Source organism: Octodon degus, unplaced genomic scaffold, assembly GCF_000260255.1.
Source record: "Octodon degus isolate 3935 unplaced genomic scaffold, OctDeg1.0 scaffold00126, whole genome shotgun sequence".
Lineage (NCBI taxonomy): Eukaryota > Metazoa > Chordata > Mammalia > Rodentia > Octodontidae > Octodon > Octodon degus.
Window position 1 is genome coordinate 3672617 of NW_004524702.1, and position 22710 is coordinate 3695326.

Consider the following 22710-nt stretch of genomic DNA (forward strand, 5'->3'; position numbering starts at 1 on the left):
GGGCGTGGTCCTCTCCACCGTCCCAGTGGCAGAAGATGGAGTGTGCAGCTTTTGCAGCCTCCTGCCCACTGACTCCCTCCACTTGCCTAAGTGTGTGGCTTTATTCCTGGTCTGTCACGCGGGAGGCTGCTCAAGCCCTGGCAGGCCTCTCCTTGATAAATGCTGCTTGCAGACGGCTCAGCGCCTCGCTTTGGGCGCCGCTGTCAGTGTTTGCGTCCGAGGAGCTGGGGAATTGATCTTTCCTCCTCCTCTGGCTCCGTCGATGTCTGACAAATAGCCATGATGTGACTCAGGAAACCTGGAGAGCAGCGTCGTGAAGATATCTTAGAGGAGCCTGTATTGTCGCCCGGGGATTTTCAGGGATGCGCGGATTGCATTAGCGCTCTTTCCCTTCTGGAAAACTGGAGCATAGCAGAGCGCTTGTGTTGCGCTGGCGGCTGGAGTACTGGCATCTGCCCAACCAGGCCGATAAGAAATTGCAGCCTGAGCCCGTTACTCTCATCTGTAGTTTAACGGGGTTCTTTGTTCCCAGATGCCTAGTTAGACAAGCTGTCTGTATTGTGAGACAGCCTTGATGAAATTCTTGTCAGCTGGCAAAGAACAATTACCAAGAAATTGAGCAAATTGTTGCTCTTATCTGACGATGGGTAATTTGTGGGGGCGCGCGTGTCGTGTGTAGTGGAATAACTTTCAGGTGGCCACAGAAATGATGAACTCGAAATGTGCCGGTCAAGAAAGTATCAGAAAGGGGCTCAGTGGTCTGGCTGCCTCTAGGAAGCAGGTGGAGGGCGTCTCCTTCTCCTTGTCTTTAGAGACAAGTTCTCGCTGTATTCCAGGCTGGCCTCCAGTTCACTAGGTAGCCTCAGCACCTCTCCAGCTCAAGGTCTTCCTGCCTCAGCCTCACAGAGGGTAGCGGGTAACAGGCGTGGAATCCGCTACAGGTATGTGCCAACATGCCCAACAGGAGCGATCTTTGGAACCACACAGACTGCAGTTCCCCTGCCAGTATCACTCATTCTCTAACTAGTTTCAAAAACATGTAGAATGTGAACTTTTAGAATTACTTAGATTCTAGCTCATAACCCTTGATTTGAAAGCAAGACCTTTAAGAATAAAGCATGTGCTTTATAAAAGTGAGGTGTCTAACCCTTGTCATTTTTGGTTTTCTTTAAATATTCATTTTCAGGCTCAGCGTGGTAGCCCACCTGAGACTAGCCTGTAACCCTAACACTCAGGAGGCTGAGACAGGAGGATCGCCACACGTGCAAGGCCAGCCTGTAATACATAGTGAGACCCTGTCTCAAACAAAACAAAAGGAAGAAAGCTCCATTGCAGTGTAACCTTAGTCCTGACTAAAGTGACGCAATTGCATAAAAATGAGTTCTTAGGCAAATGTTAGGTGTTTTGTTTTTTTGGTGGAACCAGGGATTGAACTCAGGCCCTTGTGCTTGCCAGGGAAGTGCTTATTCCACTGAGCCATCTTCCCAGCCCCCAAATGTTAGGTCTGAGATTAACTACCCAATGTTAACTGCTGTCCCCTCATTTCTGCAGGGGACAGGAGAGGTGAAGGTCAGAGGTGAAAACCAGGGCCCGGGCTGCATTGGACAGGAAGGGGCTGGGGGAGCCAAGGCAGGGCACCCTGGGGAGGGCAACTAGGAAGGGGCAAGAGGTCGCGTGAGGGTTACTGTTACTGTCGTTTCCTGCTGAAGAAAGGGACAGGTTCAGCAAGACACTCAGGGTCTCCACTCAGAGTGGCCCAGCTGGCCTCGGCTTTCTCTGTCTTGGAGGAAAGGTCCTCTTTGTGTCCCCACCCCAAAGGGTCAGGGTCCAGGGTCAGGGTACAGCTGGACACAGCCAATGTCCTGGAGACAGTGGAGTTGTGAGTGGGTGGGGAATCTGTCTGTCCCCTTCCCGCAGGATGGAGCCATACATGCTCTGCCAGTGTCTCCTGTCCTTGGTGACTTCAGCAGGGACAGATAGAGAAAGTGGAGCTGCCACACACCAGGGCACTGGGAAGCTGATCTCCGCTGCGAACTCCAGAAGTCTCAGGTGTGGAAGGGGCTGACAGAATGAGAGGGTTCCTCGCCTGAAAGCCTGTGGGGTTTGGAGGTTGTGCTCTCGGCTGTCTCCGAGCCCCTCAGGGGGAGTGTTTGGCAGACAGCCTTTGGAATAGGCCAGACGGTGGCTCTCCTACATCCAGAAAGCTTGTTATATTTAAGCAGATTAGTAAGAATGGTCTCAAGGCTTCACCTTGCTTTTTTGCTGCACCAACCACGATTATCTGAGTTCATGGACTTTTTGCTTTGCAGACTTCTTGCCCGCTGCTAGGTTCTTGCAGAGGCTGGTGGTGTGGGGAAAGCAGGCTGACCCTCAGTCCTACAATGGTCCGGTGTCACCATTCTGGGTGGGAAGATGAGCCCACGCTCCTGCGGTCTGCAGCCCCAGTCGGCCCTGTGCTTCATCCACTGCCATTTGAGAGGGGAACAAAACCAGGGGGCTTACAGGATATGACCACACAGTCTCTGTCTGCTCTGAATGGGCCAGGGCGCTTGGCCTCCCAGAGCTGGGCCCCATCCCAACCTGAGTCCTGAGCAGGGGGTGATTCTGCCGCACTTGTCGCCTTGGCACACTCAGGATTTGGTCCCCTTGGAGCCCCTTTGACTGATGTATTGGTGTAATGGTGGATACATGGGTCAACTTGAGAAGTTTAGAAATTTAATGAAGCCATCCTCAGCCTGTGCAGGAGGCAGGCATGGAGATTATGTGAGCCTACACCTGCCCTGTGGGCTGTGGAGCCTGCTTACAATGTAAGGGAGGAAAGAGGCTTGCCCCCCTCGTGCTCTTGCTGCTTTGCTGTCTTCTGCCGCCTTGAACACTTGCCCTGTGCCATGTGCCGCCCTGCCTTGGAGCCAGCAGAGTATGGACTGAAACCTCCACACACACTGGGAGCTACGTAGACCTTCCTTAACTGTGCATGTCAGGTCTTTATCTCAGCGATGAGAAGAAAGTAACTATGACCATCGGTTATCTCTTGTGGAAAAGCAAAGTTAAGTAGCTTAACACCCCTAGCCTGCATTACCTTGTAGTCTCTGAGCATAGTAGTCCACCATGGCTCCTGGGTTCCTGCGGGGCCCTTCCTGAGGCTGCCTGAAGGCCGGAGTCTGTGGAAAGCCTTGACCTGCCTGGAATCTGCTTCTGAGCTTGCTTGTGTGGTCTGTAGCTGCTGGATGAGGGGTTGGTTCCTTGCCTGTCAGTGGCTGGCTTGGTCCTCTCCACAGAGCAGTGACAGAGACAGAGACAGAGAGGAGAAAGGGAGAGACAGCAGAGAGAGGGGGGAGATAGAGCAACAGAGAGAGAAACAGACGGAGAGATACAGGAGAGATAGGCAGAGAAGAGAGATAGAGAGATAGCAACAGAGAGACACAGAGAGGTGAGACAAACAGGCAGAAAAGAGAGAGACAGCAACAGAGGAGAGAGAGAGAGCGCACAGCAGAGCAACAGAGAGGTAGAAAGCAAGACAGAGACAGAACCCACGGGCTGGAGGGGCTGTTTCAGCTCACAGCCGGGGCGTGCGGTGCTCCCTGCCCACTCTTGCCACCCTGGCTGCCTCAGGTCACTAGGAGTCTACTGAAGGAGCCAGACGCTTCCCACTTCCTCCTCCTGGGAGACCCCAGGGAGAGCCAGGGCAGCCTCCCCCAGCCTTGTCAACAGCAGGTCACTAAACACAGGTAGCTGCCTAATTAAGTTTATGTATGGTTGCTGTGAAGCTGGGCAAAGTGGGATGTAAAGTTTGTTTTCTGTTTGTTTTTTCTCAGTGTTTTCTTATGTTTGTTTTCTAGAGAAGGGACTGAAGTAGGGCCTAAAAGAATCTGTGTCCTTCGGGGTGGAGACCTGTAGGGGGGGTCCCAGTCATAGATCCTTCCCAGGGCCTGTCCTGGGTCCCACACTGTCCCTCCCCCGCTGAGCTGGCCCTCCCCTCTGGAGAGATGCAAGGCAAGCCCCTGCAAACATCTCGTGATCTGTGGTCTTAACCAATGAAGGACAAAGAGGACAGAAATCGCTGTTTTTGAAAGCAAGCAAGGCCATCTTTTCCTCCTGTTTCCTGATCTTTGTCCCGAGGACAGGAGCTCCGGTGGGAGGAGGTGAAGCCCTGTCTCTAGAACCCCCTGGCCGCCCCTGCCCAGGGCCGCCACCGGGTGACAGACTCAGACTCTTGGGGTGCTTCAGGGCTGTGTTTGTTTTGTTAAATTCCAGATAGAGCTAAATGTGGGGAGGTTGCAACACCAGTGTGATGTGTGAGGGCTTTGAGCGAGCTTGAGCTGTTCTGAGTTGGAACAGTCACGGATACCGATGCACCTGGCCCAAGACGCAGAGACCCAGCTGAGCGCTGCCAGGGCAGAAGGGCATGGCTGGGCGACCCTAGGCTGCAGCAGAGCTGCTGGGAACAGCTTGCTGGGTTTGCCTGTCTGGGCTTGTGTTCTGGTCTTTGCCTCCTGAATGCCAGCTCTCTTTAGAGAGGCTGATGTTGGGAAAGTGACTGTGCCCAGCCCCGTGCTGTCCTGTCCTCGCTCAGGACCCCACCCTGTGAGAGGTGTGGCGAGCCAGCCATCCTGCCTCACTGCGCTCATGCGCTCATGCCTGCTCGAGGGGCAAAGCATCTGGGCCCCTCTGTGTGCCCCACCTGTGCCTCACACAGCCGCTCCCCCCACGCACGCCCCTGGGATGGGCTGGAAGGCCCTTTCTAAGGAGGGAATTGTGGCATGGCTCCAAGGTGGGCCTGGCTGAGCAGCATAGCTTTTAAGTGTGCAGGCATTAAGGGGTGGGCGGCCGGGTCCCTAGAGGGTGCCTCCAGCTACCCTGTGCTCTGACGGCACCCCTCCCGCACTGGCTCTCTTTGCCTCTAGCTGTGCAAAATGTGTCCCTGCTGGACCCAGGTGTCACAGGGTATAAGACGGCAGCGCGGAGGCGTCATTCTATTTGGGATGCCAGCCCCATAAATCTGGTGTCATGGCAGCTGGATTGTGCGCTCCCAAGCTCAGAGGATATAAATGTTGACACCTCGATGTAGACCTGTGGAGCATGGCTGAGTTGCAGTTACTTTTAGAGCTGTAAGTTTGAATTACCTGACTTTTTGTATTAAAAACAATGGACTCATTTGAAAGCAGAGAAAATGTACAATGTAGGAAAAATCTGAAACTTAAGCCTCCGTGATTTCTGGGGGTCTTACCAAGAAGTCTTACCATGTTGGTGCTGCCCCATGGCATGCAGGCAGATGTTGGTGCCATGGAGCCCCAACCTGGATCAGGGCTCACCTGGGGGTGCAGGCAGCACTGGTCTGGACATGAGGCCAGACCCAGTGGTGACCTCGAAACAGTTACTTGTCCAACAGCTGTTTCATGAGAGGGATAAACTGATGTTGTGTGAAAAAATAGAAAGTTTGTTCCATAAGTTCATGGGAGATTTTCCAAGCCAGACCACCCTTGGCAGCATATTAATGACTGAACATTTAGATGGTGAGATCAGGCACTGATTCCCCGTGAGCAGTGCTGTGCATGGGAGACAGTGCTTCCGAATGTCACCTGACCTGGCTCTCTGCTCCCCCAGTCTCCAAGGTGCTCCAAGGGTGGTGGTGGCCTTAGCTGCTCTCCTGTTCGTGAGACGCAGCACCCACACCCGCAAGTCAGAAGAGGGGAGGTTTATTTTAGTTTCCAGTTTTTAGAAGGTTCAGTCCCCAGCCTCCCCAAGGTCCCATGAAGGAGAGCAGCTTTTACAAGGGTGGCCAAGAAGCAGAGGGTGAAGGGTGGACTTGGGGAGCGAGAGAATCCCTCCAGGCCATGCCCCCAGGGACCCCCCCCTTCCAAACAGGCTGCACCTCCCAGCGATGCTTTCAGCTTCCACGGTCCTCCATGGATGGTCCACTGATGAGCGTAGCACCCCACAGTCCAGATGCCATCCACACACACACAAGCGTTTGGGGACACATTGGGTCTGAACCAAAGCAGTGGTGCAGTGTGCCCAGGTGCCTTGCAGGCCCTGCATATAGAGGGGGGGCACATGGGATGCAGAAGCATGCCAGGCTACCTTGTTCTGGGTCTCTGCTTTGCCTGTGGGTATTTGATCCATTTTACAGCTTTGGCAGAGCAGGTCCCAGGTAGTTTTCTAAGCTGCTGTTATCACATGCAAACTTTAAAGCCTTAGTCCCCACTTCCCCCACCTTGGCACTAGTAACATTGGGGCTAAATGGCTATGTTCTGAGAGCTGTCTTGTGCATTACAGGTTTTCTTCAACCTCCAGGTCCTTTATCAATTAGGTGCCACAAACACAGACACAGCTGTGGCAGAGACAGACTTCCAGTCCCTGCCATATGTTCCCCAGGGAGCGGAATCTTCTGGGGTGAGAAGCCCGGCTTTACAGAGCGGGAAGAAGAACTGCAAACATCTCTGTGTGCGTCTGGGTTCTGAGCAAAGCAGGTCCCAGGAAAATGTGAAAAGAGGGCCATGATTTCTGGCCAGTCACTAAAAATAGCTTCTAAGCAGCTTAATTTCCTAAAGCTGGTTTTGATAACTTTGATTGCGATAAAGCATTAGAAGATTAGAAATAGCTGGTTTTGTTTGGCTGGGTTGTATTTGAATGACTGGGTCAGGGTAGGTGCCGGCGCCCCTGGGCTCTGTGAGTTTTATGGGAATCACTAGTATCCTCACGCAGCTGGGCATTCCTGGGCCTCCACACTGGGCAGTGAGTCCCGCCCATCCATCCCTAAGAGGCGAGCAGCCTGAGGTCCTGCCTCCTGCTGTCCTGAGAGCTGACCCCAAGGTGTGGTGCTGACCATCCTGGGCTGGCTGTGACAGGCTGACACGGCCAAGGAAGGCTTTTCCCAGCAGTCGTCTGTTCTACATTGTGCAAACTGACTTTCAAAACAGGTGTGGTGATACACACCTGTAATCCGGGCAGTCAGGAGGCTGAGGCAGGAGGATCCCTGTGAGCTCTATAGTGAGACCCTGTCTCAAAAATAAAAGTAAAAAAGCCATGAAGTTAATTGAAGATAATGTTGTTTCATTGCTGTATAACTTTTACTCTCAGTCTGTGGAAGCAGATTTGGGGGCTTAAAAAGTAATGTATATTCCTTATGAGATATATGTAATGTATTCATGAAAAATATATTTATTTTGGTTGAACAAAGGATTGAATCCAAGGCCTTCACACTGACCTATAATCCCAGCCTTTTATTAAAAAAAGTTATATATATATGTATATATAACATTATGAATTTTGAAATAGTCTCTCTAAATGCCCAGGCTGGGGTCAAATTTAGTATTTTCCCATTTTGAGTCTGCCAAAGTGCTGCAATTACGAGCACATGCCACTACAGCTGGCTTATCATACTATTTTATTATAAACAACTCAAATACATGGAAAGATAAGGAGAATAATAATCTCACCCCCTAGGCTTAACACCTGTCTTTTTTTTTTTTTTTTTTTTCTTTTTGAGACAGGGTCTCACTGTGCTGCTCAGGCTGCCCTCGAGCTCACGTTGTAGCCCAGGCTGGGTGCAGCCTCACAGTGATCCTCCTGCTGCAGCCTCCCCAGTGCTGAGATCACAGATGTGCACCACCATGCCCGGCTCTCGTTTTCTATTTTAAGAAAGAGGAGTTGTATGTGCTTTCGACAGTTTGTGTACCTTTTGGTTCCATTGCACATGGAGCCACTGGAAATATCCCCTCCCTTTAGCCATTTCTTTTCTTTGTTTTTTGGTATTTTGTGTTGGTTTGGTTTGACAGTGCCAGGCTCCAAACCCAAAGCCCCCTGAGCACCCGGCAAGCCCCCTCCCCTCAGCCGCAAATAGCCCTCCTTCCATTTCTGTCAGCCAGCTCCTGAAGTCAACGCTCCTGCACTAACTACATGCTGACTGCAAGCGGTCAGGGGCCGAGGCGTCGCACAGGGGTTGATGCCTGCATGGCCTGCATGAGGCCGCGGGCCTGGACCCCTACAATGGCAAGACAAAGGGTTGTTGCTGAGAATTCTGTAGCAACTGCTTCATGAAAACGGAAAGTAAATTTTGGAAGCCTTTGTCTTAGCCTCGGAAATGTTGGGTGATTTCTCACTGTGTTCACGATTTGATACTGTCTTTCACTGGCCTTCCTGAGGAGACAGCAGCTGACTCACATAGCAGAGAGGCCTGTCCCCGGGGCCACCGTCCAGTGTCATGGAAACTCAGGGTTCATTTTGCAGTGAGGTGTGTGTCAAAGCGAACATGGCTCACATTCTCTGAGTGTTTCCAAACGGCCACCCCCTGGCCCTGCATATGTTCAGGGATTGCAGCGCTGGGACCTGTGTCCCTACAGAACAGTCCACCTGTTCGTGCCTGGGCAGGGACAGGGACCGTGCACAGGAGTTGAAGCTGGGTTTCTTGTCATTGGACATGCCCTGGTGGGAGGGAGTGTCTCCAGAGCAGCTGTCCCTAGAATGAAGGGCTGCTCCCCTCACTGTGTGCACTGGGGAGCACACTCTAGGTCGGGGAGTGCCTGAGCTCTGTCTGCTTTCCAGAAGCAGATGGCAGGGCTGGCGCACGCTGCAGAGGGCGCACTGCGATGGGTACGTGACGCTGTCTTCTCTCCGCAGGAAGTCACTACATGTTTGCCGGATTACTACAAGTGGACGCAGTACCTCTTCATTAAGCTCTATGAAGCCGGACTGGCCTATCAAAAGGAAGTAAGTTCACGCTAGAGCGCCTTTAGCACCCGGTGTGCCTCCCCATCTCCTTGGGCTACATTCTAACTAGCTTAAGGAAGAAAGAATGGTAGCTGTGAAAGTGAGCATCCCCACAAGTCTGCGGAATCAGTCGCAGCAGACACAGAGTAACTGCCGCCTGCCTCAGTTTACAGTTTCTGGGGCCTGGGCTTCTGTCGCCCTTGCGTTCCCAGCACGTGGCAGTGTCCCGTGCCTGGAGTGAGGTCAAGCACAGAACAATGCAGGAGATGCTCCAGCTTCTCAGACCTCCGCCCTGCTCCTCGCACAGCGGCAGGAGCAGCTGATAACAGAACCTTTGGGAAGCCTGGCTTCTCACCCACTGCCCAGCGTGGGAACATCTTCCTTGCGGGGCTCTTGGGAAAACTGAGAACACTTTCAGGCTGAGGGTGTAGCTCAGGGCAGGGTGCGTGCTTCAGCCTGTTGTCTCAGTTACTTTTCTCTCATTGCTGGGACAAAATACCTGACATCCAAAATTGAGGAAGGAAAGGTTTATTTAGCTCACAGTCTGGAGGTTTCTGTCCCTACTTGGCTGGCTCCAAGGCAGAGCGGCACGCAGCAGAGAGCAGCCGTTCATGGCGGCTGCAGAGAGCAAGAGCACAGGGAGAAGCAGCGGCAGCAGCGGCTGCAGAGAGCGAGTCTCCCCTGTAAACTGCACTCAGGCTGCGCGCCCCGGCTGGGCGGGGCACTCACACCCCTAAGCCCAGTGGATTGTAAGTTAATCACAGACTTTAGAAGTGCCCCCATGACTGCGTGAGGCCTTGGGGGGACAGCTAGACACAAACTATAACATACGTTTAAGGCCCCCAGGGTCTGATTCCTAGCACTAAGCGAAACAGAAACCAACTGTGGGTACCCCAGGCCTGGGTAAAGTGGTCTCCCAGGAAATGGGTGTGCCGCTTATGGCAGCGGCTCAGTCACAGCAGATGTTTGGGGTGATGCGAGGAGGGAGCATCTCAGTGCCGCCTCAAGCTCTACCATCCAGGATGGCGGCCCCTACACCTGTGCTGGTTTAAATTTGACTTTAACATAATCGAAAAGTCACGGGGCTGGGGAGATAGCTCAGTGGAATAAGCGCTTGCCTGGCAAGTGTGAGGGCCTGAGTTTAATCCCTGCTTCCGCCAAAAAAAAAAAAAAAGAAAAGTGAGGAGCTGAGGAGATAGCTCAGGGGTCTTCCTGCCTGCCTGGCAAGTGCAAGGACCCAGCTTCCATCTCCAGTACCACATGCTACACCAGCCCCACCCTGGACATACTGAGCTGGCCACTGAATTCAGGCATGGTGGCATATGCCTGTATGCGTAGCACTGGGGAGGCTGAAACGGGAAGATCACTAAAAGTCTGAGCTGTGTAGTGAGACCCCATACTAAATATATAAAATTAAAAATTAATTAAAAGAGAAAAAGTCAGGTTTTCAGGTACATCAGTCACATTCCCAGCATTCAGTGGCCAAACTCCCAGCAGTAGTGAGGACTGGGTGTTGGCCAGCAGAGTGTAGAGCATGTTGGTCATGCCCCACTAGGTGGCTGCCTCGATCAGCTTTTGTGTCTGGGACCAAGTGCTGCCCTAGGTGCCTTTCAGCTCATGGTCTCAGAGACTTAGTCCTGGTTGCTGACTCCACAGCAGGAGCATCCCAGTGGGGGGCCTGGCGGAGGACCTTGCTCAGCTCACGGCAGCCCAGAAGCCACGTGGAGGGAGGAGCCTGCGCACAGGCAGCCCCCCGATGTGCTCCCCCCCAGGCCTTGGGCTACTCAGCTCTGAGCCCAGCAGAGTTGACCATTATGAAGACAAATCAGAAAGCTCAACTTGGCATTCAGAATAAAACAAAAATGTCTTAAACCTTGGCAATATGAAAAGAACATCACAAATCAAGAGATGCAGCGGAGAGAAGTACAAGCCAGTACAGGGCGACCCTTCATCTTATAGCAAGGAGTGACCAGTGCAGAATCCAAGGCTGACGTCTATTTTATTAACATCAGAAAGGTTACTGTCTCGGTTATTTATCTCATTGCTGAGACAAAATACCAGACAGCAGAATGAAAGGAGGAAAGGCTTATTCAGGTCACCGTGTGTTGAGGTCGGCTGGCTCTGAGGCGGGGTGGCATGGCAGAGGGGCTTCACGGAGGAGAAATGTATGGCAGAGCAGGGCAGGCAGGAGGCAGCGAGCAGCAAACACCAGCCCTCCTTCTGCCCCTTCTGTCCTCCCCAAGGTACCCGCCCTCAAGGAAGGTCCAGGGTGGGCCTTCCCATTATTCACACCCACAGCTCTCAGCCGAACCAGTCAGTGGACTAGTTTAGTAGTCACACACCTCACTCTAGATCCAGCCATCTCCCCACCTCTGGCTGCATGAGGTTCTGGGGGGACACCTAGACAGAAGCTATAGTAGTAACTGTTAAGACAGCGACCAGGATTCCGTCCCAGGTGTGCTGTGCCAGCCCCTCCCCTGGGGCTCGATGAGCCATTGAGACTGGGCTTGGTGGCACACACCTGTGATCCCAGAGCTTGGGGGTGACAACAGGAGAATCACTACGAGACTGATCTGTATAGTGAGACCCTGTGGACCCTGTACTAAATACATTTAAAAAGTTAAAAAATTTGGGGCCAGGGAGATGGCTCAGTGGAATAAGTGCTTCTCTGGCAAGCGCAAGGGCCTGAGTTCAATCCCTGGTTTCGCAAAAAATAAATAAATTAATTAATTAAAAATTAAAAAATTAAAGACAAGAAAGATGATAAAAGCTACAACCAGGGTGGGAAGTGGCAGGAACGCCGTGTGGCCATGCTGAGTAGCCCCGTTCCATAGAGACAGTCGCAGGTGCAGTGTCAAGATAATACACCAAACCGGAAGTGTGACTGGATTACTTAGGTATGCTAGTGAGCACCAGCACATGTGAAAGTACAGGAGTATTGTAATAACTGGTGTAGACAGTCTTGGATATTTTCTTTGCCTCTCCACCCAACTCCTGAAGCGATAGCTTCTGAAGAGCGGCTTGCAAGTGCTGAATCTGAAGTGCACCGGTGGGCTTGCGCACGGTGCGTTGGTCTCTCACATACTCTGGATTTTTTCCCATGCACAATTTGTAACAGCATGCACTGTTTTTGTTTCATTTTGTGTTTTGCTTCTTCTTTTCTTTTTTTAGTGTTTTGAGACAAGGTGTCCTTGTGCAGTTCAGGCTGTCCTTGCACTCAGTAGGTAGCCCGGACTGGCCTGGAGCTCACGGCAATCCTGCATCCGCCTGCTGAGTGCTGGGGTCACAGCATCTCTACCATGCCTGGCTCCCGTCACACACCTGGTCATTTGGAGAGTGTTAGTTTGCTGAGTCGTCAGGTCTTCCAAACGCTAGTGTGGTTCATTGTACAACAGTGTCAACATCCTCATGGTTTTATTCTTTGAGAAAAGATAGCATCAACCCTTACTCAGTGCTGCCATCAGCCACGCAGGTGGGGGATGGGGTTTGCACAGAGCTTGCCCAGCAGGCTGGGGGATGACTTTCTGCCCACTGATTGTTCCGTTCCAGTGCCAGAGGCATCTGCCTTATTCTCACCTAGTGAAAATATCTTCAGCCATAAATACGAACATGGAGACCTGCGTGGCACTCTGATCTCACCTCTTTGGTTTAAACATATCTTGTCCTGTGGGCCATGACAGAAGCCTGCTGTGTCATGGGAGCCACACAGCCCTGATTTGTGCCTTAGTCTTTGGTGGCCAGAGATGGTGCTGACACCCACCACAGCCAGGCTGCAGTGGGACCTCAGCTCCTGGAAGGGACCAGAAGGTCACCTTTCCCCTAGAGCCCTCAGCTTTGGGACATTGTGACTGTGACAAGTAAATGGTAGCTCTCAGCCCCCTCCACCAACTCAGTCCACGTAGGCTCCTGGTCTGCATGGGACAGGGAGGCGCAGGCCATGCATTAGCCCAGGCTGTGTCAGCTCAGTGCAGCTCCTTAGTCAGGCATGGTGTCCTTAAGACAGAGCCGCCAATGGGCCGGGAAGATAGCTCAGTGGTCTAAGCACCTGCCTGGCAAGTGCCAGGTCCCAAGTTCGATCCGCACTACCATATGCCGTGCTTACTCCAAAACTTGGCTTGGTGGCGCACACCTGTAATCCCAGCCCTGGAGAGGGTGAAACAGGAGCATCAGTATGTCTGAGCTATGTAGTGAGACTCTATATCCAATAAGATGAAGGAAGGAAGGGGGGAAAGAAGGAAGAAAGAGGCCAAGAAAGAAAGAAGGAAAGAGGCCCTGAAACCTGAAACTTGAAGCTGCTTGAGGGGACACTCAGAAAGCAGCTCGGTGGTTAAAATTTAAGAAGAGAGAAGGGAGGAAACCCACAAAGAGTGGTCGGAGGCAGTGGGGTGAGGTGAGTGTTAGCCCTGAGCACACCAGTGGTAGGTGTGAGCTCAGGGTGAGGCTGGGGCAGGACAAGGGGGAGCCCTGGCAGAAGGGGAGGGGTTGTGACCTGAGGCCCACAGTGCTGTGTGGGGAGCCAGGTGGCACTGCCCAAACCAACCCTGGAAGCCCATGGTCCCCACGCCCTCCAGGAGCCCCACAGCAAAGCAGGACAGGGGAAGAGCAGAAATGCAGGGACGTGGCCGTCAGCAGAGCCCTTTGACCCTTGTGTCACTGGAGCAAAAAGCCTGAATGTAGTGTGTGATCCTGGATTTACCAGCACATTCTCCCGCTTGGGGAGCCAGGGATATAGCTCAGCAACCTAAGCATCAGCCTGGCAAGTTTAAGGTCCCGAGTTCAAGTCCTGATACCCCTAATGAGATAAATAAAATCCAGGCCCAGGAGGGAGCCTTCCAGGGGGCTTACTGTTTAGCTCAATTGTTTACAATTGTTTAAAGCGCTGGTTAGGCAACCACAGTCAGTTGCAGGGGACCGCAGTTCAATCCCCAGCTCCATAAGCCATACCACACCCACCCTGAAGGCAGCCTGAAATAGCAAAAAAACCCCTTCTCTCCTACTTGGAATGTTGCCAGGTAACTGTCAGCGTTCAGAGTGTTTCCCTCATCTCCAAATTGATTTAAGGCTGATTTCAAAATAAAGACAGATCTTACCAGCAAGATTATTCAGCCACAAGGAATGTGGAGTCGGCCCCTGGAGGGGATAGACAGCGTAATGCCAGCCAGGGAAACAAATGTGGAAAGTTGTCCAGAAATGATAGCCCATGGGCCAGGGCTGTGTACTTCCAGACCAGATGCCCTTCAGAGTAAACATGGAAAATGTGGGAATCCAGAAATGCAGGTGAGGGGAGGCCTGGGCTCGCAGCCAGACCAGCCCGAAGTCTGAGCTGAACCAGGGCTCTGAGGTTGGGTGATGGGGGCCCAGGGAGGACACCAGTGCGGCCGGCACGGGTCCCGCTGAGCTCGTCTTTCGTCGAGTCCCTGTTTCCTTCGGTGTCACCTTGACACTGGAGCTGCTCGTGGGGGTGGAGCTGCTGTTCTGCTCTCTTTTGTCTCTTGTTCCACATCCTTCCACGTCCATGGCTTATATGGAAACCTCTGCAGAGTGCATCTGCCTCCCTGTGTGTGGTCACCGAGAGCCTGGGAGAGCCAGGCTGCGTGGAAGCGTTGACAAGGAAACGCAGTCCCATTTGTTTTTGCAATCCCTGCACCAGGACCTGCATCCCCCAGGCATACAGGGCTGGAGCCAGCAGCAGGGTCATAGCCCCCCCATGTGTAAGTTCAGTGACCAGTAGGTGGTTTGGATTTTTATCATTTGTGGTTTTCGTTTAATTTAGGACAGAGGCAACAGTGGAGGGTTGCCTCTGTCCTAAATTACCTAACAATATTTGGCCCTTTTACTTTGTTATTTTAAGTGCTACCTTTCCTCCCAGGCCCTACAGGGCAGTGATGGGTAAACAAATCATCTGTTTTGTCAACCTGAAGTTTTTAGCTGTAAGATCCTTTTGTCCTGTGTTTATTCTCTGTAAGTTTGTGACTTCGAGCCTTGGGGGGGCCCCTATTTTAGAGGAAATTGATTATTCAGTGCATGTTTCCCACGCCTACTCCAGAGTTTCCAGGCTTAGATTTTTCAATAGATGGGCCTACTTTCAACTGTAAAGTCGTAGCTCATAAATCACACCCTACCCATGGTGAGACTGTCCCCGTGCCTACATTTTATGCCACTTTGAGGTATGGCCCTGATTCCCACCTCAACCAGAAGTGCAGGGTACACTTGAGCGAATCACTGAAGAAACTGAGGAAGGGGATGTACATGCCGAGGTCAGGGAAACTCAGACAGGCCAGGAGCCCCTGTGCTGGCTGCAGGGGCCTTGGGCTCAGGGGCGACATGGGGCCCTGGCTTGGACAGGGACTGGACAGAACCAGAGCCATTGTAGCGCAGAGCAGTGGTCAGACCCAGCCTGCAGGATGGGCCTGGGGTGGAAAGGGGTGGCTCCCACGGGCCGATGGGCCGCAGTCAGCATCGTGGCTTCCTAGAGCCACTTTAGGCTGGGGGGCAGGGTGTTAGGAATTGAACCCATGGCCTCATGCATGCCAAGTACATGGTCTACCATCCAGATTAGCGCCTTCTCCATGCCAGGTGGTGTCCACATGTTATAAGGGGTGAGTGTAGATGGCAGAGCGATTACTGAAACAAGGGTAGAAGCTACCCAGGACTCTGGTGAGAACCCTCCTCCTGTGGAGCCCAAGTCCTGTGACTGAGTTGGTGGAGAATGAGCAGGAGTCCTTCGGGGGAAGCGCTGTGTTGATGGGCAGGGAGTGGGCTGGTTATCTGGGGTGCTGGGAGTCTTCCCTGGAGCGATGGCCTGTGAGGGTCTTACCTGTGCAGAAATTGATCAGCTTCACACCTAAAGATGCACCCACTGTGTGTTACCCCTGAATTTACATGGGAGTTTTTTTTAAACAACTTAGTTTCCAGAGCCCTGACTTCCTTCCCGACCTGGCCCTTCCTTTTGGGGAGCTTGGGTGGTCACCTTGCTTCTGTCCCTCACAGCCCTCACCACAGGATGGAGACAGGCAGGTGCTGTGAAATTCAGAGGAGCCCAGCCCATGGTAATCACTCAGTCAAGCCAGCCATTGTGTTGCAATCATAGCGTCCTATTGTGTCGGACTCTTGAGTGGTAGTATCGGGTTTTTTTCTTCTTTTTCCCTATTTACTAAATTTCCGATCCTATCTGTTCATCCTTTTGTTCAAAAAGACACTAATGGGCCGGCGAGATAGCTCAGCAGACTGAGTCTGCTTAGGCAAGCACAGGGACCAGTGTTTGATCCTCGGCACCATATGCTGGGCCTGCCCTGCCCCTGCAGCACTGAGCTGGCCACTGAGACCGGGTGTGGTGGCACACACCTCCAATCCCAGCACTGAGGAGGCTGAGACAGGAGGATCACTATGAGTCCAATCTGCATAGTCAGACCCTGTACCAAATACATTAAAAAAAAAAAAAAAAAAAGACACCAACATTGTGCAGGACACCTGCCTGGCACCTTCTCCCTCTCTTCTATGATGCAGTCAGAGCCCACGCTCTGCACACCTGGCTCCTGTCCCCTGGCCACACCTTACCCAGGCTGGTGGCCTCAAGCCCAGGAACCCTCCAAGGACTTTCCACAGGCTGCATCATGTGTCCCCTGTGTCCCATAGGCCCTGGTCAACTGGGACCCCGTGGACAAGACGGTGCTCGCCAATGAGCAGGTGGACGAGCATGGCTGTTCCTGGCGCTCAGGCGCGAAGGTGGAACAGAGGTTCCTCCGGCAGTGGTTTATCAAGACAACTGCATATGCAAAGGTACGTGTGCACCCCTGGGTGCCCTCCAGGGATGTTGCCCTCCAAGATCCCCAGGTGCCTGGATCCCCTCTGGGGTGACTGGGAAGGGCTCTTGAAGTTGTGGGTGGGAAGATGGGAAGCAGGAGCCTCGCCTCCCTTAGTTGCAGGGCATTGGGCACGGGTCACCCAAGGTCATTGTGTCTGGCATGTGCTGACCCTCTCACCAGAGGCCAGAAATCACCTTCATTGTATCAAGAGTTCTGCACTAAATCCCAGTAAGCCAAGAAAAGCAGGCAGCACCTTCACCAGCATGGTTCTATGCGCTCTCCAGTGGAGAGACGGAAGTTCCGGGGCACAAGGAGCCAGGAGATGCCCTGCCCATGAGGAGGCCGAGGGGCACAGGCAGCAGCAGGCCCCTTATTCAGGGCTTAGGGCTCTGAGGTCAGGGCTCTGCTCACTAAGTGGCTGAGGTTCCATCACCCTGGGGATGCTCAGTGCAGTGTGCCTCTTGGGCCCACCAGTTTCCAGGTTAGCCACTGAGTAGCCCTGAGATAAGGATGGTCCAAAAGAGACTTCCAGTCCAGTGCAACCCAGGACCACAGTTCTTATGCACAAAGAGCATGGTGTTCTAAGTAATTTCTGATCCCTACAGGCTTTGTCCAGTTGGACTATAGTTTGCCAGCTCTTGTCCTGGACTCTGTGCCCTCCAAGTCCCCAGAACTTGTCCTTCGGAGGTCTTCCCTATGTAGGTAGCAGGGCCAGGGAAGCCTCCTGTGGACTGTGGACTCCATGCCAGCAGCTTAAGCACAGTGACACAGGTAGCTGCAGGAGTAGGCAGAGGCCCTGTGTTAATGTCACCAGGATACCCCAGTCTACAGTGGCCACATTGGAAAAGCCACCCATCAGCCCCTTTGTTCCCACCTCTGCCTGGGGCTGGCACTGTAATAACCCTAGCAGGGCATTGTTCTCCTAATCTTAAACAGTGGATTCCAGCTGCTTGGCAGAAATGGTTGGTTTCCATGGCAACCCACCTGCTGCCTGCTGCTACCCCATGCAGACTTACTGAGAAAGCTGCTTTGGGAGTCTGGCAGAAAGCAGAAGAGGGAAGCCAGGCTGGGGGAGTACCAGCTGCAGCGGGCACAGTGGGGGCACAGCGGGGGCACTGTGTGCTGGAATGGGGATGATGTTGCCAACAGGGAACAAAATCAGAGGGGCTCACCTGAAGAAACAGGAAGACTGAGCCTGAGAGGTTCAGAGAAACTTCAGAAACAAAATTCAGATCTCCAAGGGACAAAACATAACCGAGCCCCTACAGTGTTTCCTCTACATTGTCCAACACAATAGAAATCACCAGGCTTGCCAAGAAGCAGAAACTGGCTCCTTAGCAGGCAGCAGATGAACAAAGGGCGGTGCACTCAGGGGCAGTGGAGATGAGCCAGAGGAAGGGACGGGCAGAGGGAGCCGCAGGCCGCCAGTGCCCACGGCTTGATGGGTACGACGGCCCCGATGAGTGCGCGTGGCAATCTCTGAGAGTGGGAACTCTTCCGAAAGGTGACCCAGTGGAGCCTGCCGTGCTGGCTCGGGCCTAAAATCCTAGCACTCCGGAGGCTGAGAGTTCATGGCCAGCCTGGGCTGCATCGTGAGACCTTGTCTCGGGAAAAATGTGAATCAACAGCTGGAAATGTAGATTAGAGAAGCACAGTATCTGAAATGAAAATTCAGTATTTGGCTGGAGAGGGCTTAGTAGGAGCTGAGTAGACAGTGAAGCAAGAAGGAGCCCCACCGCCACGTACAGGAAGCAACGCAGCACCATTCTGGGACTCAGTGGCCTTGTGCAGCACAGGAACTGTCTCCAGAGACTCTGGCCTGGAGAATGACTCGGATTTAGAAGCCGAAGAAATTTGAAGCAGCCTTCAGGTCAGGGTCTTCCTTCTTCAAATCCCTTTCCTGACCTAAAAACAAACAGCAAGCAAACAGAAGCTTTAGTGCTTACCTTTACTGCTGCTTGAAACGGGAACACCAACATGCTGTCCAAAAGCAAATTAAAGCAAAGGCCCCGGCCAGGGTGCAGACCTGCAGTAGAGCCCTTGCCCAGAGGGGCCAAGCCCACGTTCTTAGAGCATCCTACACCTTGGTTTCCAGGGGTGGAGCTGAGTGAGTCCCATCCAGGAAATCCTGCCCCACCAGCACGGTGTGCAGTGGGGGGTGTCCACACAACCAGGGCTAGGACAGAGCCAGGCTCCAGCGGGGTCCCTTGGGCCTCCTCCACGTCCTTTCATACCGAGACAGTGTGCCAGTGGCAAGCTCGGGGTGAGTGGGCACAGGAGAAGGCACCAACACAGAAATGGGAAGGCCCGAGCGGAGGCTTCCAGTTTGTTCTGCTGAGACCTGCTCGGCATCATTCCCTACCCGCGCCTGGTCCTTGCCCCAGGCCTTCTGTGCCCCAGTGCTCCGAGAGGGCACAGCGAGATGCACCCCAGACAGCTGCTGCCTGGGGGGAAGCAAGCAGTTGTTAGCAAAGTTCAGTGTAGTTTGTTTCAAAATGAGCGTTCTTCCTGAAAGGGACAGCTTTCCGCAGTGCCTTCCGCTTCTCCTGAGGCTGTGCTTCCTGGTCCAGGATGGCTAACTTCAAGCGGCCGAACTACTCGGAATAACAGAGCTAGTCCTTGCTGGAGCTGTAATAAATGAAACGGCCTAGGTGAGCTGGGCTCCAGCAGCTTTCAGAGAGTAATTTAGCAGCATGCTGCTAGCTGGAAAGCATGCACAGGCGTGCACACGCCCTCAGCTTCCGCCCTAACATAAGGCTGATTCTCAGTGTAATGCCCCAGTTTGGAGAGAAAAATGCTGTCCCTCAGACACCATCGATTGTAAATGTCCCCATTTCAGAGTGTGTTGGAAAAACGTGCACCTTAGAATCAACAGAAGATAGGACAGGAGAGGGAGGAAGGAGAGGGCTGTCGTGGACATCTCCATGGATGCTAAGCTCAGCTGTGGGCAGCTGGTCATTTTCTTCATCCCTCTGTCCTTTCCAGATTTTTCAGAAAATGACTCTTTCCATTGTAGTACACATAGAACCAACAGCATGATGTCAGACCCCCGTCTGCCTGGGCGCGAGCTCTCCAGGCGAGCGCAACACCACAGGGCCTTCCTTGCTCCCCTCTGGGGTAGAGGCACAGCCACTGTTTGTCCGATCTGCCTATGAGCGGAGTCCAGGCCTCTGGGGTCTCTTGGGCTGGAGTGCAGTCCAGTGGTAGACCACTTGCCTGGCATGAAAGAGGCTCTGGGTTCTGTCCTCAGCACTGCAAAAAGGGAAAGAAGAGAGAAATCTCAGGTGGCTTGGTGACTGCCTTTTCAGTGTGATGGTGACATTTCTGTACTTGTGGTCACCATCTCGTGAAAGTTAGTGGAACTAGAATGGTTCTGTTGCCAGATGGGAGAGGGGACAGGTTTCTTTCCCTGTTCTTGGTGTCCAGAATGAAGAACTGGTTAAGACACAGAAGAGGCAGGGGGTGTAGTTTTATTGAAGGTGAAAAATATGTACTCTCCATAGGGAGAGCTGGCCAGTGAAAAGGCTCATGGAAGCCCAGGGATAAAGGGGATCTTTGATACCCAGAACATCTGACTGGGCCTCCACGTCTTGTAAATAGAACATTAAGACAAGACAGTGGTCCTATCATAAACTTGCTTGACCTCTCACTAGATATAAATGATGGATCCAAAATTGTGTCTTTGGGGGGCCGGCAAGATAGCTCAGTGGACTAAAGTACCCGCTTAGGCAGGTGCAGGCAAGCACAGGGACTGCGGTTCAATCCCTGCCACCACATGCCATGCTAGCCCCTCCCCCAAGGCAGGCTGAGCCAGCCAGAGTCTGGGCATAATGGTGCATGCCTATAATCCCAGTGCGAGGGAGACTGAAAACAGGAGGATCACTAGTTCAAGCTGCCTAGTGAGACCCTGCCACAACCAAATACATTTAAAAAATAAAGAAAAAAAGAATAAAAATACAAATTGTGTCTTTGTATTTGTTGTGCATGCCCAGATGTAAGTGAAGGATTGGGAATGGCACCTGCTGATTGGTCCCCATGCAGTGCTCAGGAGCTGGGAGTCTGGAGTCCTTTTGGGTCCAGCATTCTTGCCTTGGCCTCTGTCTAGAGGAAGCATCTCACTCCACCATTAGCGTGGGTTTTTGTGACTTCCGCCACATCCCGCCTGGCTGATTGTAGGGTTTGCCTGAGCCGAGCCCTGATCTCTCAGTTCTGCTGTTTTGGCCCCTACCAGGGTCAAAAGGGAACAACAGACTCAAAGCATGCCCCAAGCTAATTCCAGATTGGCTGCCATGAGCTTCCAGGCTCCTGTGCGCCCTCCCCGTGGCCCCCACAGCATCAGTTTCCAGGGAGTCCCTATGTGTGTGTTCCTCTTAACAAGGGTTTGCTTTGCTTGTGTTTTTGTTTGCATGCTGGGGACTGAACCCAGGCAAGTGCTGGAAGCTGTTCTCAGCACAGCCCGGCCCTCTTCCTCTCTGCTCTCAGATACTCCCTGCGTGTGTGAGCAGATGGGGGGCCTCTCCTCCTCCTGCGCCTGCATCCGTGGATCCGCGCCCTGACAACCCCTGCACGCACCTTCCGCAGGCTCCTTGCTCAGAACTGCTTCATCCCCTGCTGGGCTGGCACTACCTTAGCTGGACTCGGACTGCAAGTAGCTCAGTTGCGTTTATAAGGAAGTGTCTTGCCCTGCAGTGCTCTAATCAGTGGCTGCTGCCAGCCAGCACACGTACCATGTGTTAGGGGTAGAGTAGGGCTGTCGGGGTGGTTTTTAAAAATATGTATTTGTATGTCTTCTCTAAATTCAGGCAAGGCAGATATCAGGCCAAGTGGGATTTTTATAACAAAGCATTTTCATGTAAAATTTTATGCCAAAGGCAAAGCAGAAGAAGGAACTAAGGTGTAAGTGTCCTTTTCCCTGGATGCCAGGCTGTCCGTCTGCAAGCTGAGTCGCCCCAGCAGCTGAGTGTTAGAAAGCAGTTGTATTTTTAAATTGAAACCTCAGTGTTTAGGCTTAATTGTAGCGCTGGCACTGGGATGAGTAAATGGTTTGTGCTGTACGTTGGGCTCTCGGCTTTCTAAAGGCGCGCTGTCCCTGCCCTAGACTGTTCTGGAAGGGAGTTCTAGAGCGTCGAACAGCACGCTGGCGTCAGCATCGATTTGTCTGTCTTAGACCTCAAGCTTTCGTTGTCTTCAGAGTGCAGTGCATGGGAATGATTCCAAAAGAAATCTTCCAATAAAGACATCTTGGCACCAAAAATACATTTTAGAAAAGTATACAAGTTATCATCCAAAGATAATTGCCAATCAAATCACATTGATCAGAAGTATGCCAAGTGTTTGACTTTTTAAAGCACCCATTTTAATTAGAAGTTATTAAATCTTGTCTCCCGTTCTCTCAAGTGTAAGCTCAGTCCTCAAGGCCCTTGCTCTGCAGCTCCCCTCTTAGTAGCCACTAAATCTACTTGTTTTAGAAATCTGTATTTCTCACCAAAAAAAAAAAAAAAAGGAGTTCACCTTTGGGCCAGGGAGATGGTTCAGTGGAATAAGTGCTTCCCTGCCAAGTACAAGGGCCCTACTTCTAATCCCCAGTTCCACCAAAAAAAAAAAAAAAAAAGGAGAAATCTGTATTTCTCTGCTCACCTAACTTTTTCTTTTAACCCCAGTCTCCTAAAACACATCATGTCTTTTACGCTGCTTATTCAAGAACTCCTTCTGTGGTCCTGTTGTGATTATTCTTAAAGCTTGAGCTCACACACGCATCTCCTGAGTACTGTGGGTTTATTCCTAGCATTAGTGTCCCCTTTTGATGAGAGCCAGGCTAGCTGTGTTGCCTTTAATCCTCTTTTATCCACAACTTTTTAGTCTTTCTCTTTCTTGTTCCTCATTATATTTTATGCTTCTGGGGCTTTTCTTTCCAATTGGATGCTGCTCAGCCTGTCTCTACGTGGCCCCTGTTCTTAAATACCTGCTTGTATTCTGACCTATTCATGAGTAGTTCCCGGTCGACCTCTTAGAACATCTCTGTTTAAGTAGGGTCCCCACGGAGCAGTGGCCGCGGTCTCTAGCCCTGGCCTAGACAAAGGGCTGTTGGGCCCTTGCTTGCTGCGCTTTGTGTGTGAGTCTGGGTGCTTCCTGAGAGCCACAGGGGAAGTGTCGCTCCAGATGAGATCTCGTAGAGTGATTGCTTGTAAAAACCCAG

General features: G+C 52.3%; 1 protein-coding gene across 5 annotated transcripts in view; it reads left to right on the forward strand.

Moving 5' to 3' along the window:
• The window catches only part of Lars2 (leucyl-tRNA synthetase 2, mitochondrial), a 116527-nt gene that overhangs the window by 54484 nt on the left and 39333 nt on the right, over positions 1–22710 (forward strand). For 4 of the 5 annotated variants that reach the window (XM_004640671.2, XM_023700703.1, XM_023700704.1 and 1 more), the window contains exons 6-7: positions 8620–8709; positions 16345–16488. In XM_004640671.2, the coding sequence (XP_004640728.1) occupies positions 8620–8709; positions 16345–16488 (234 nt within the window). Of the gene's footprint in view, positions 1–8619; positions 8710–16344; positions 16489–21116; positions 21163–22710 lie in introns of those variants that run through there. The other variant, XM_023700706.1, reaches the window with a different exon arrangement.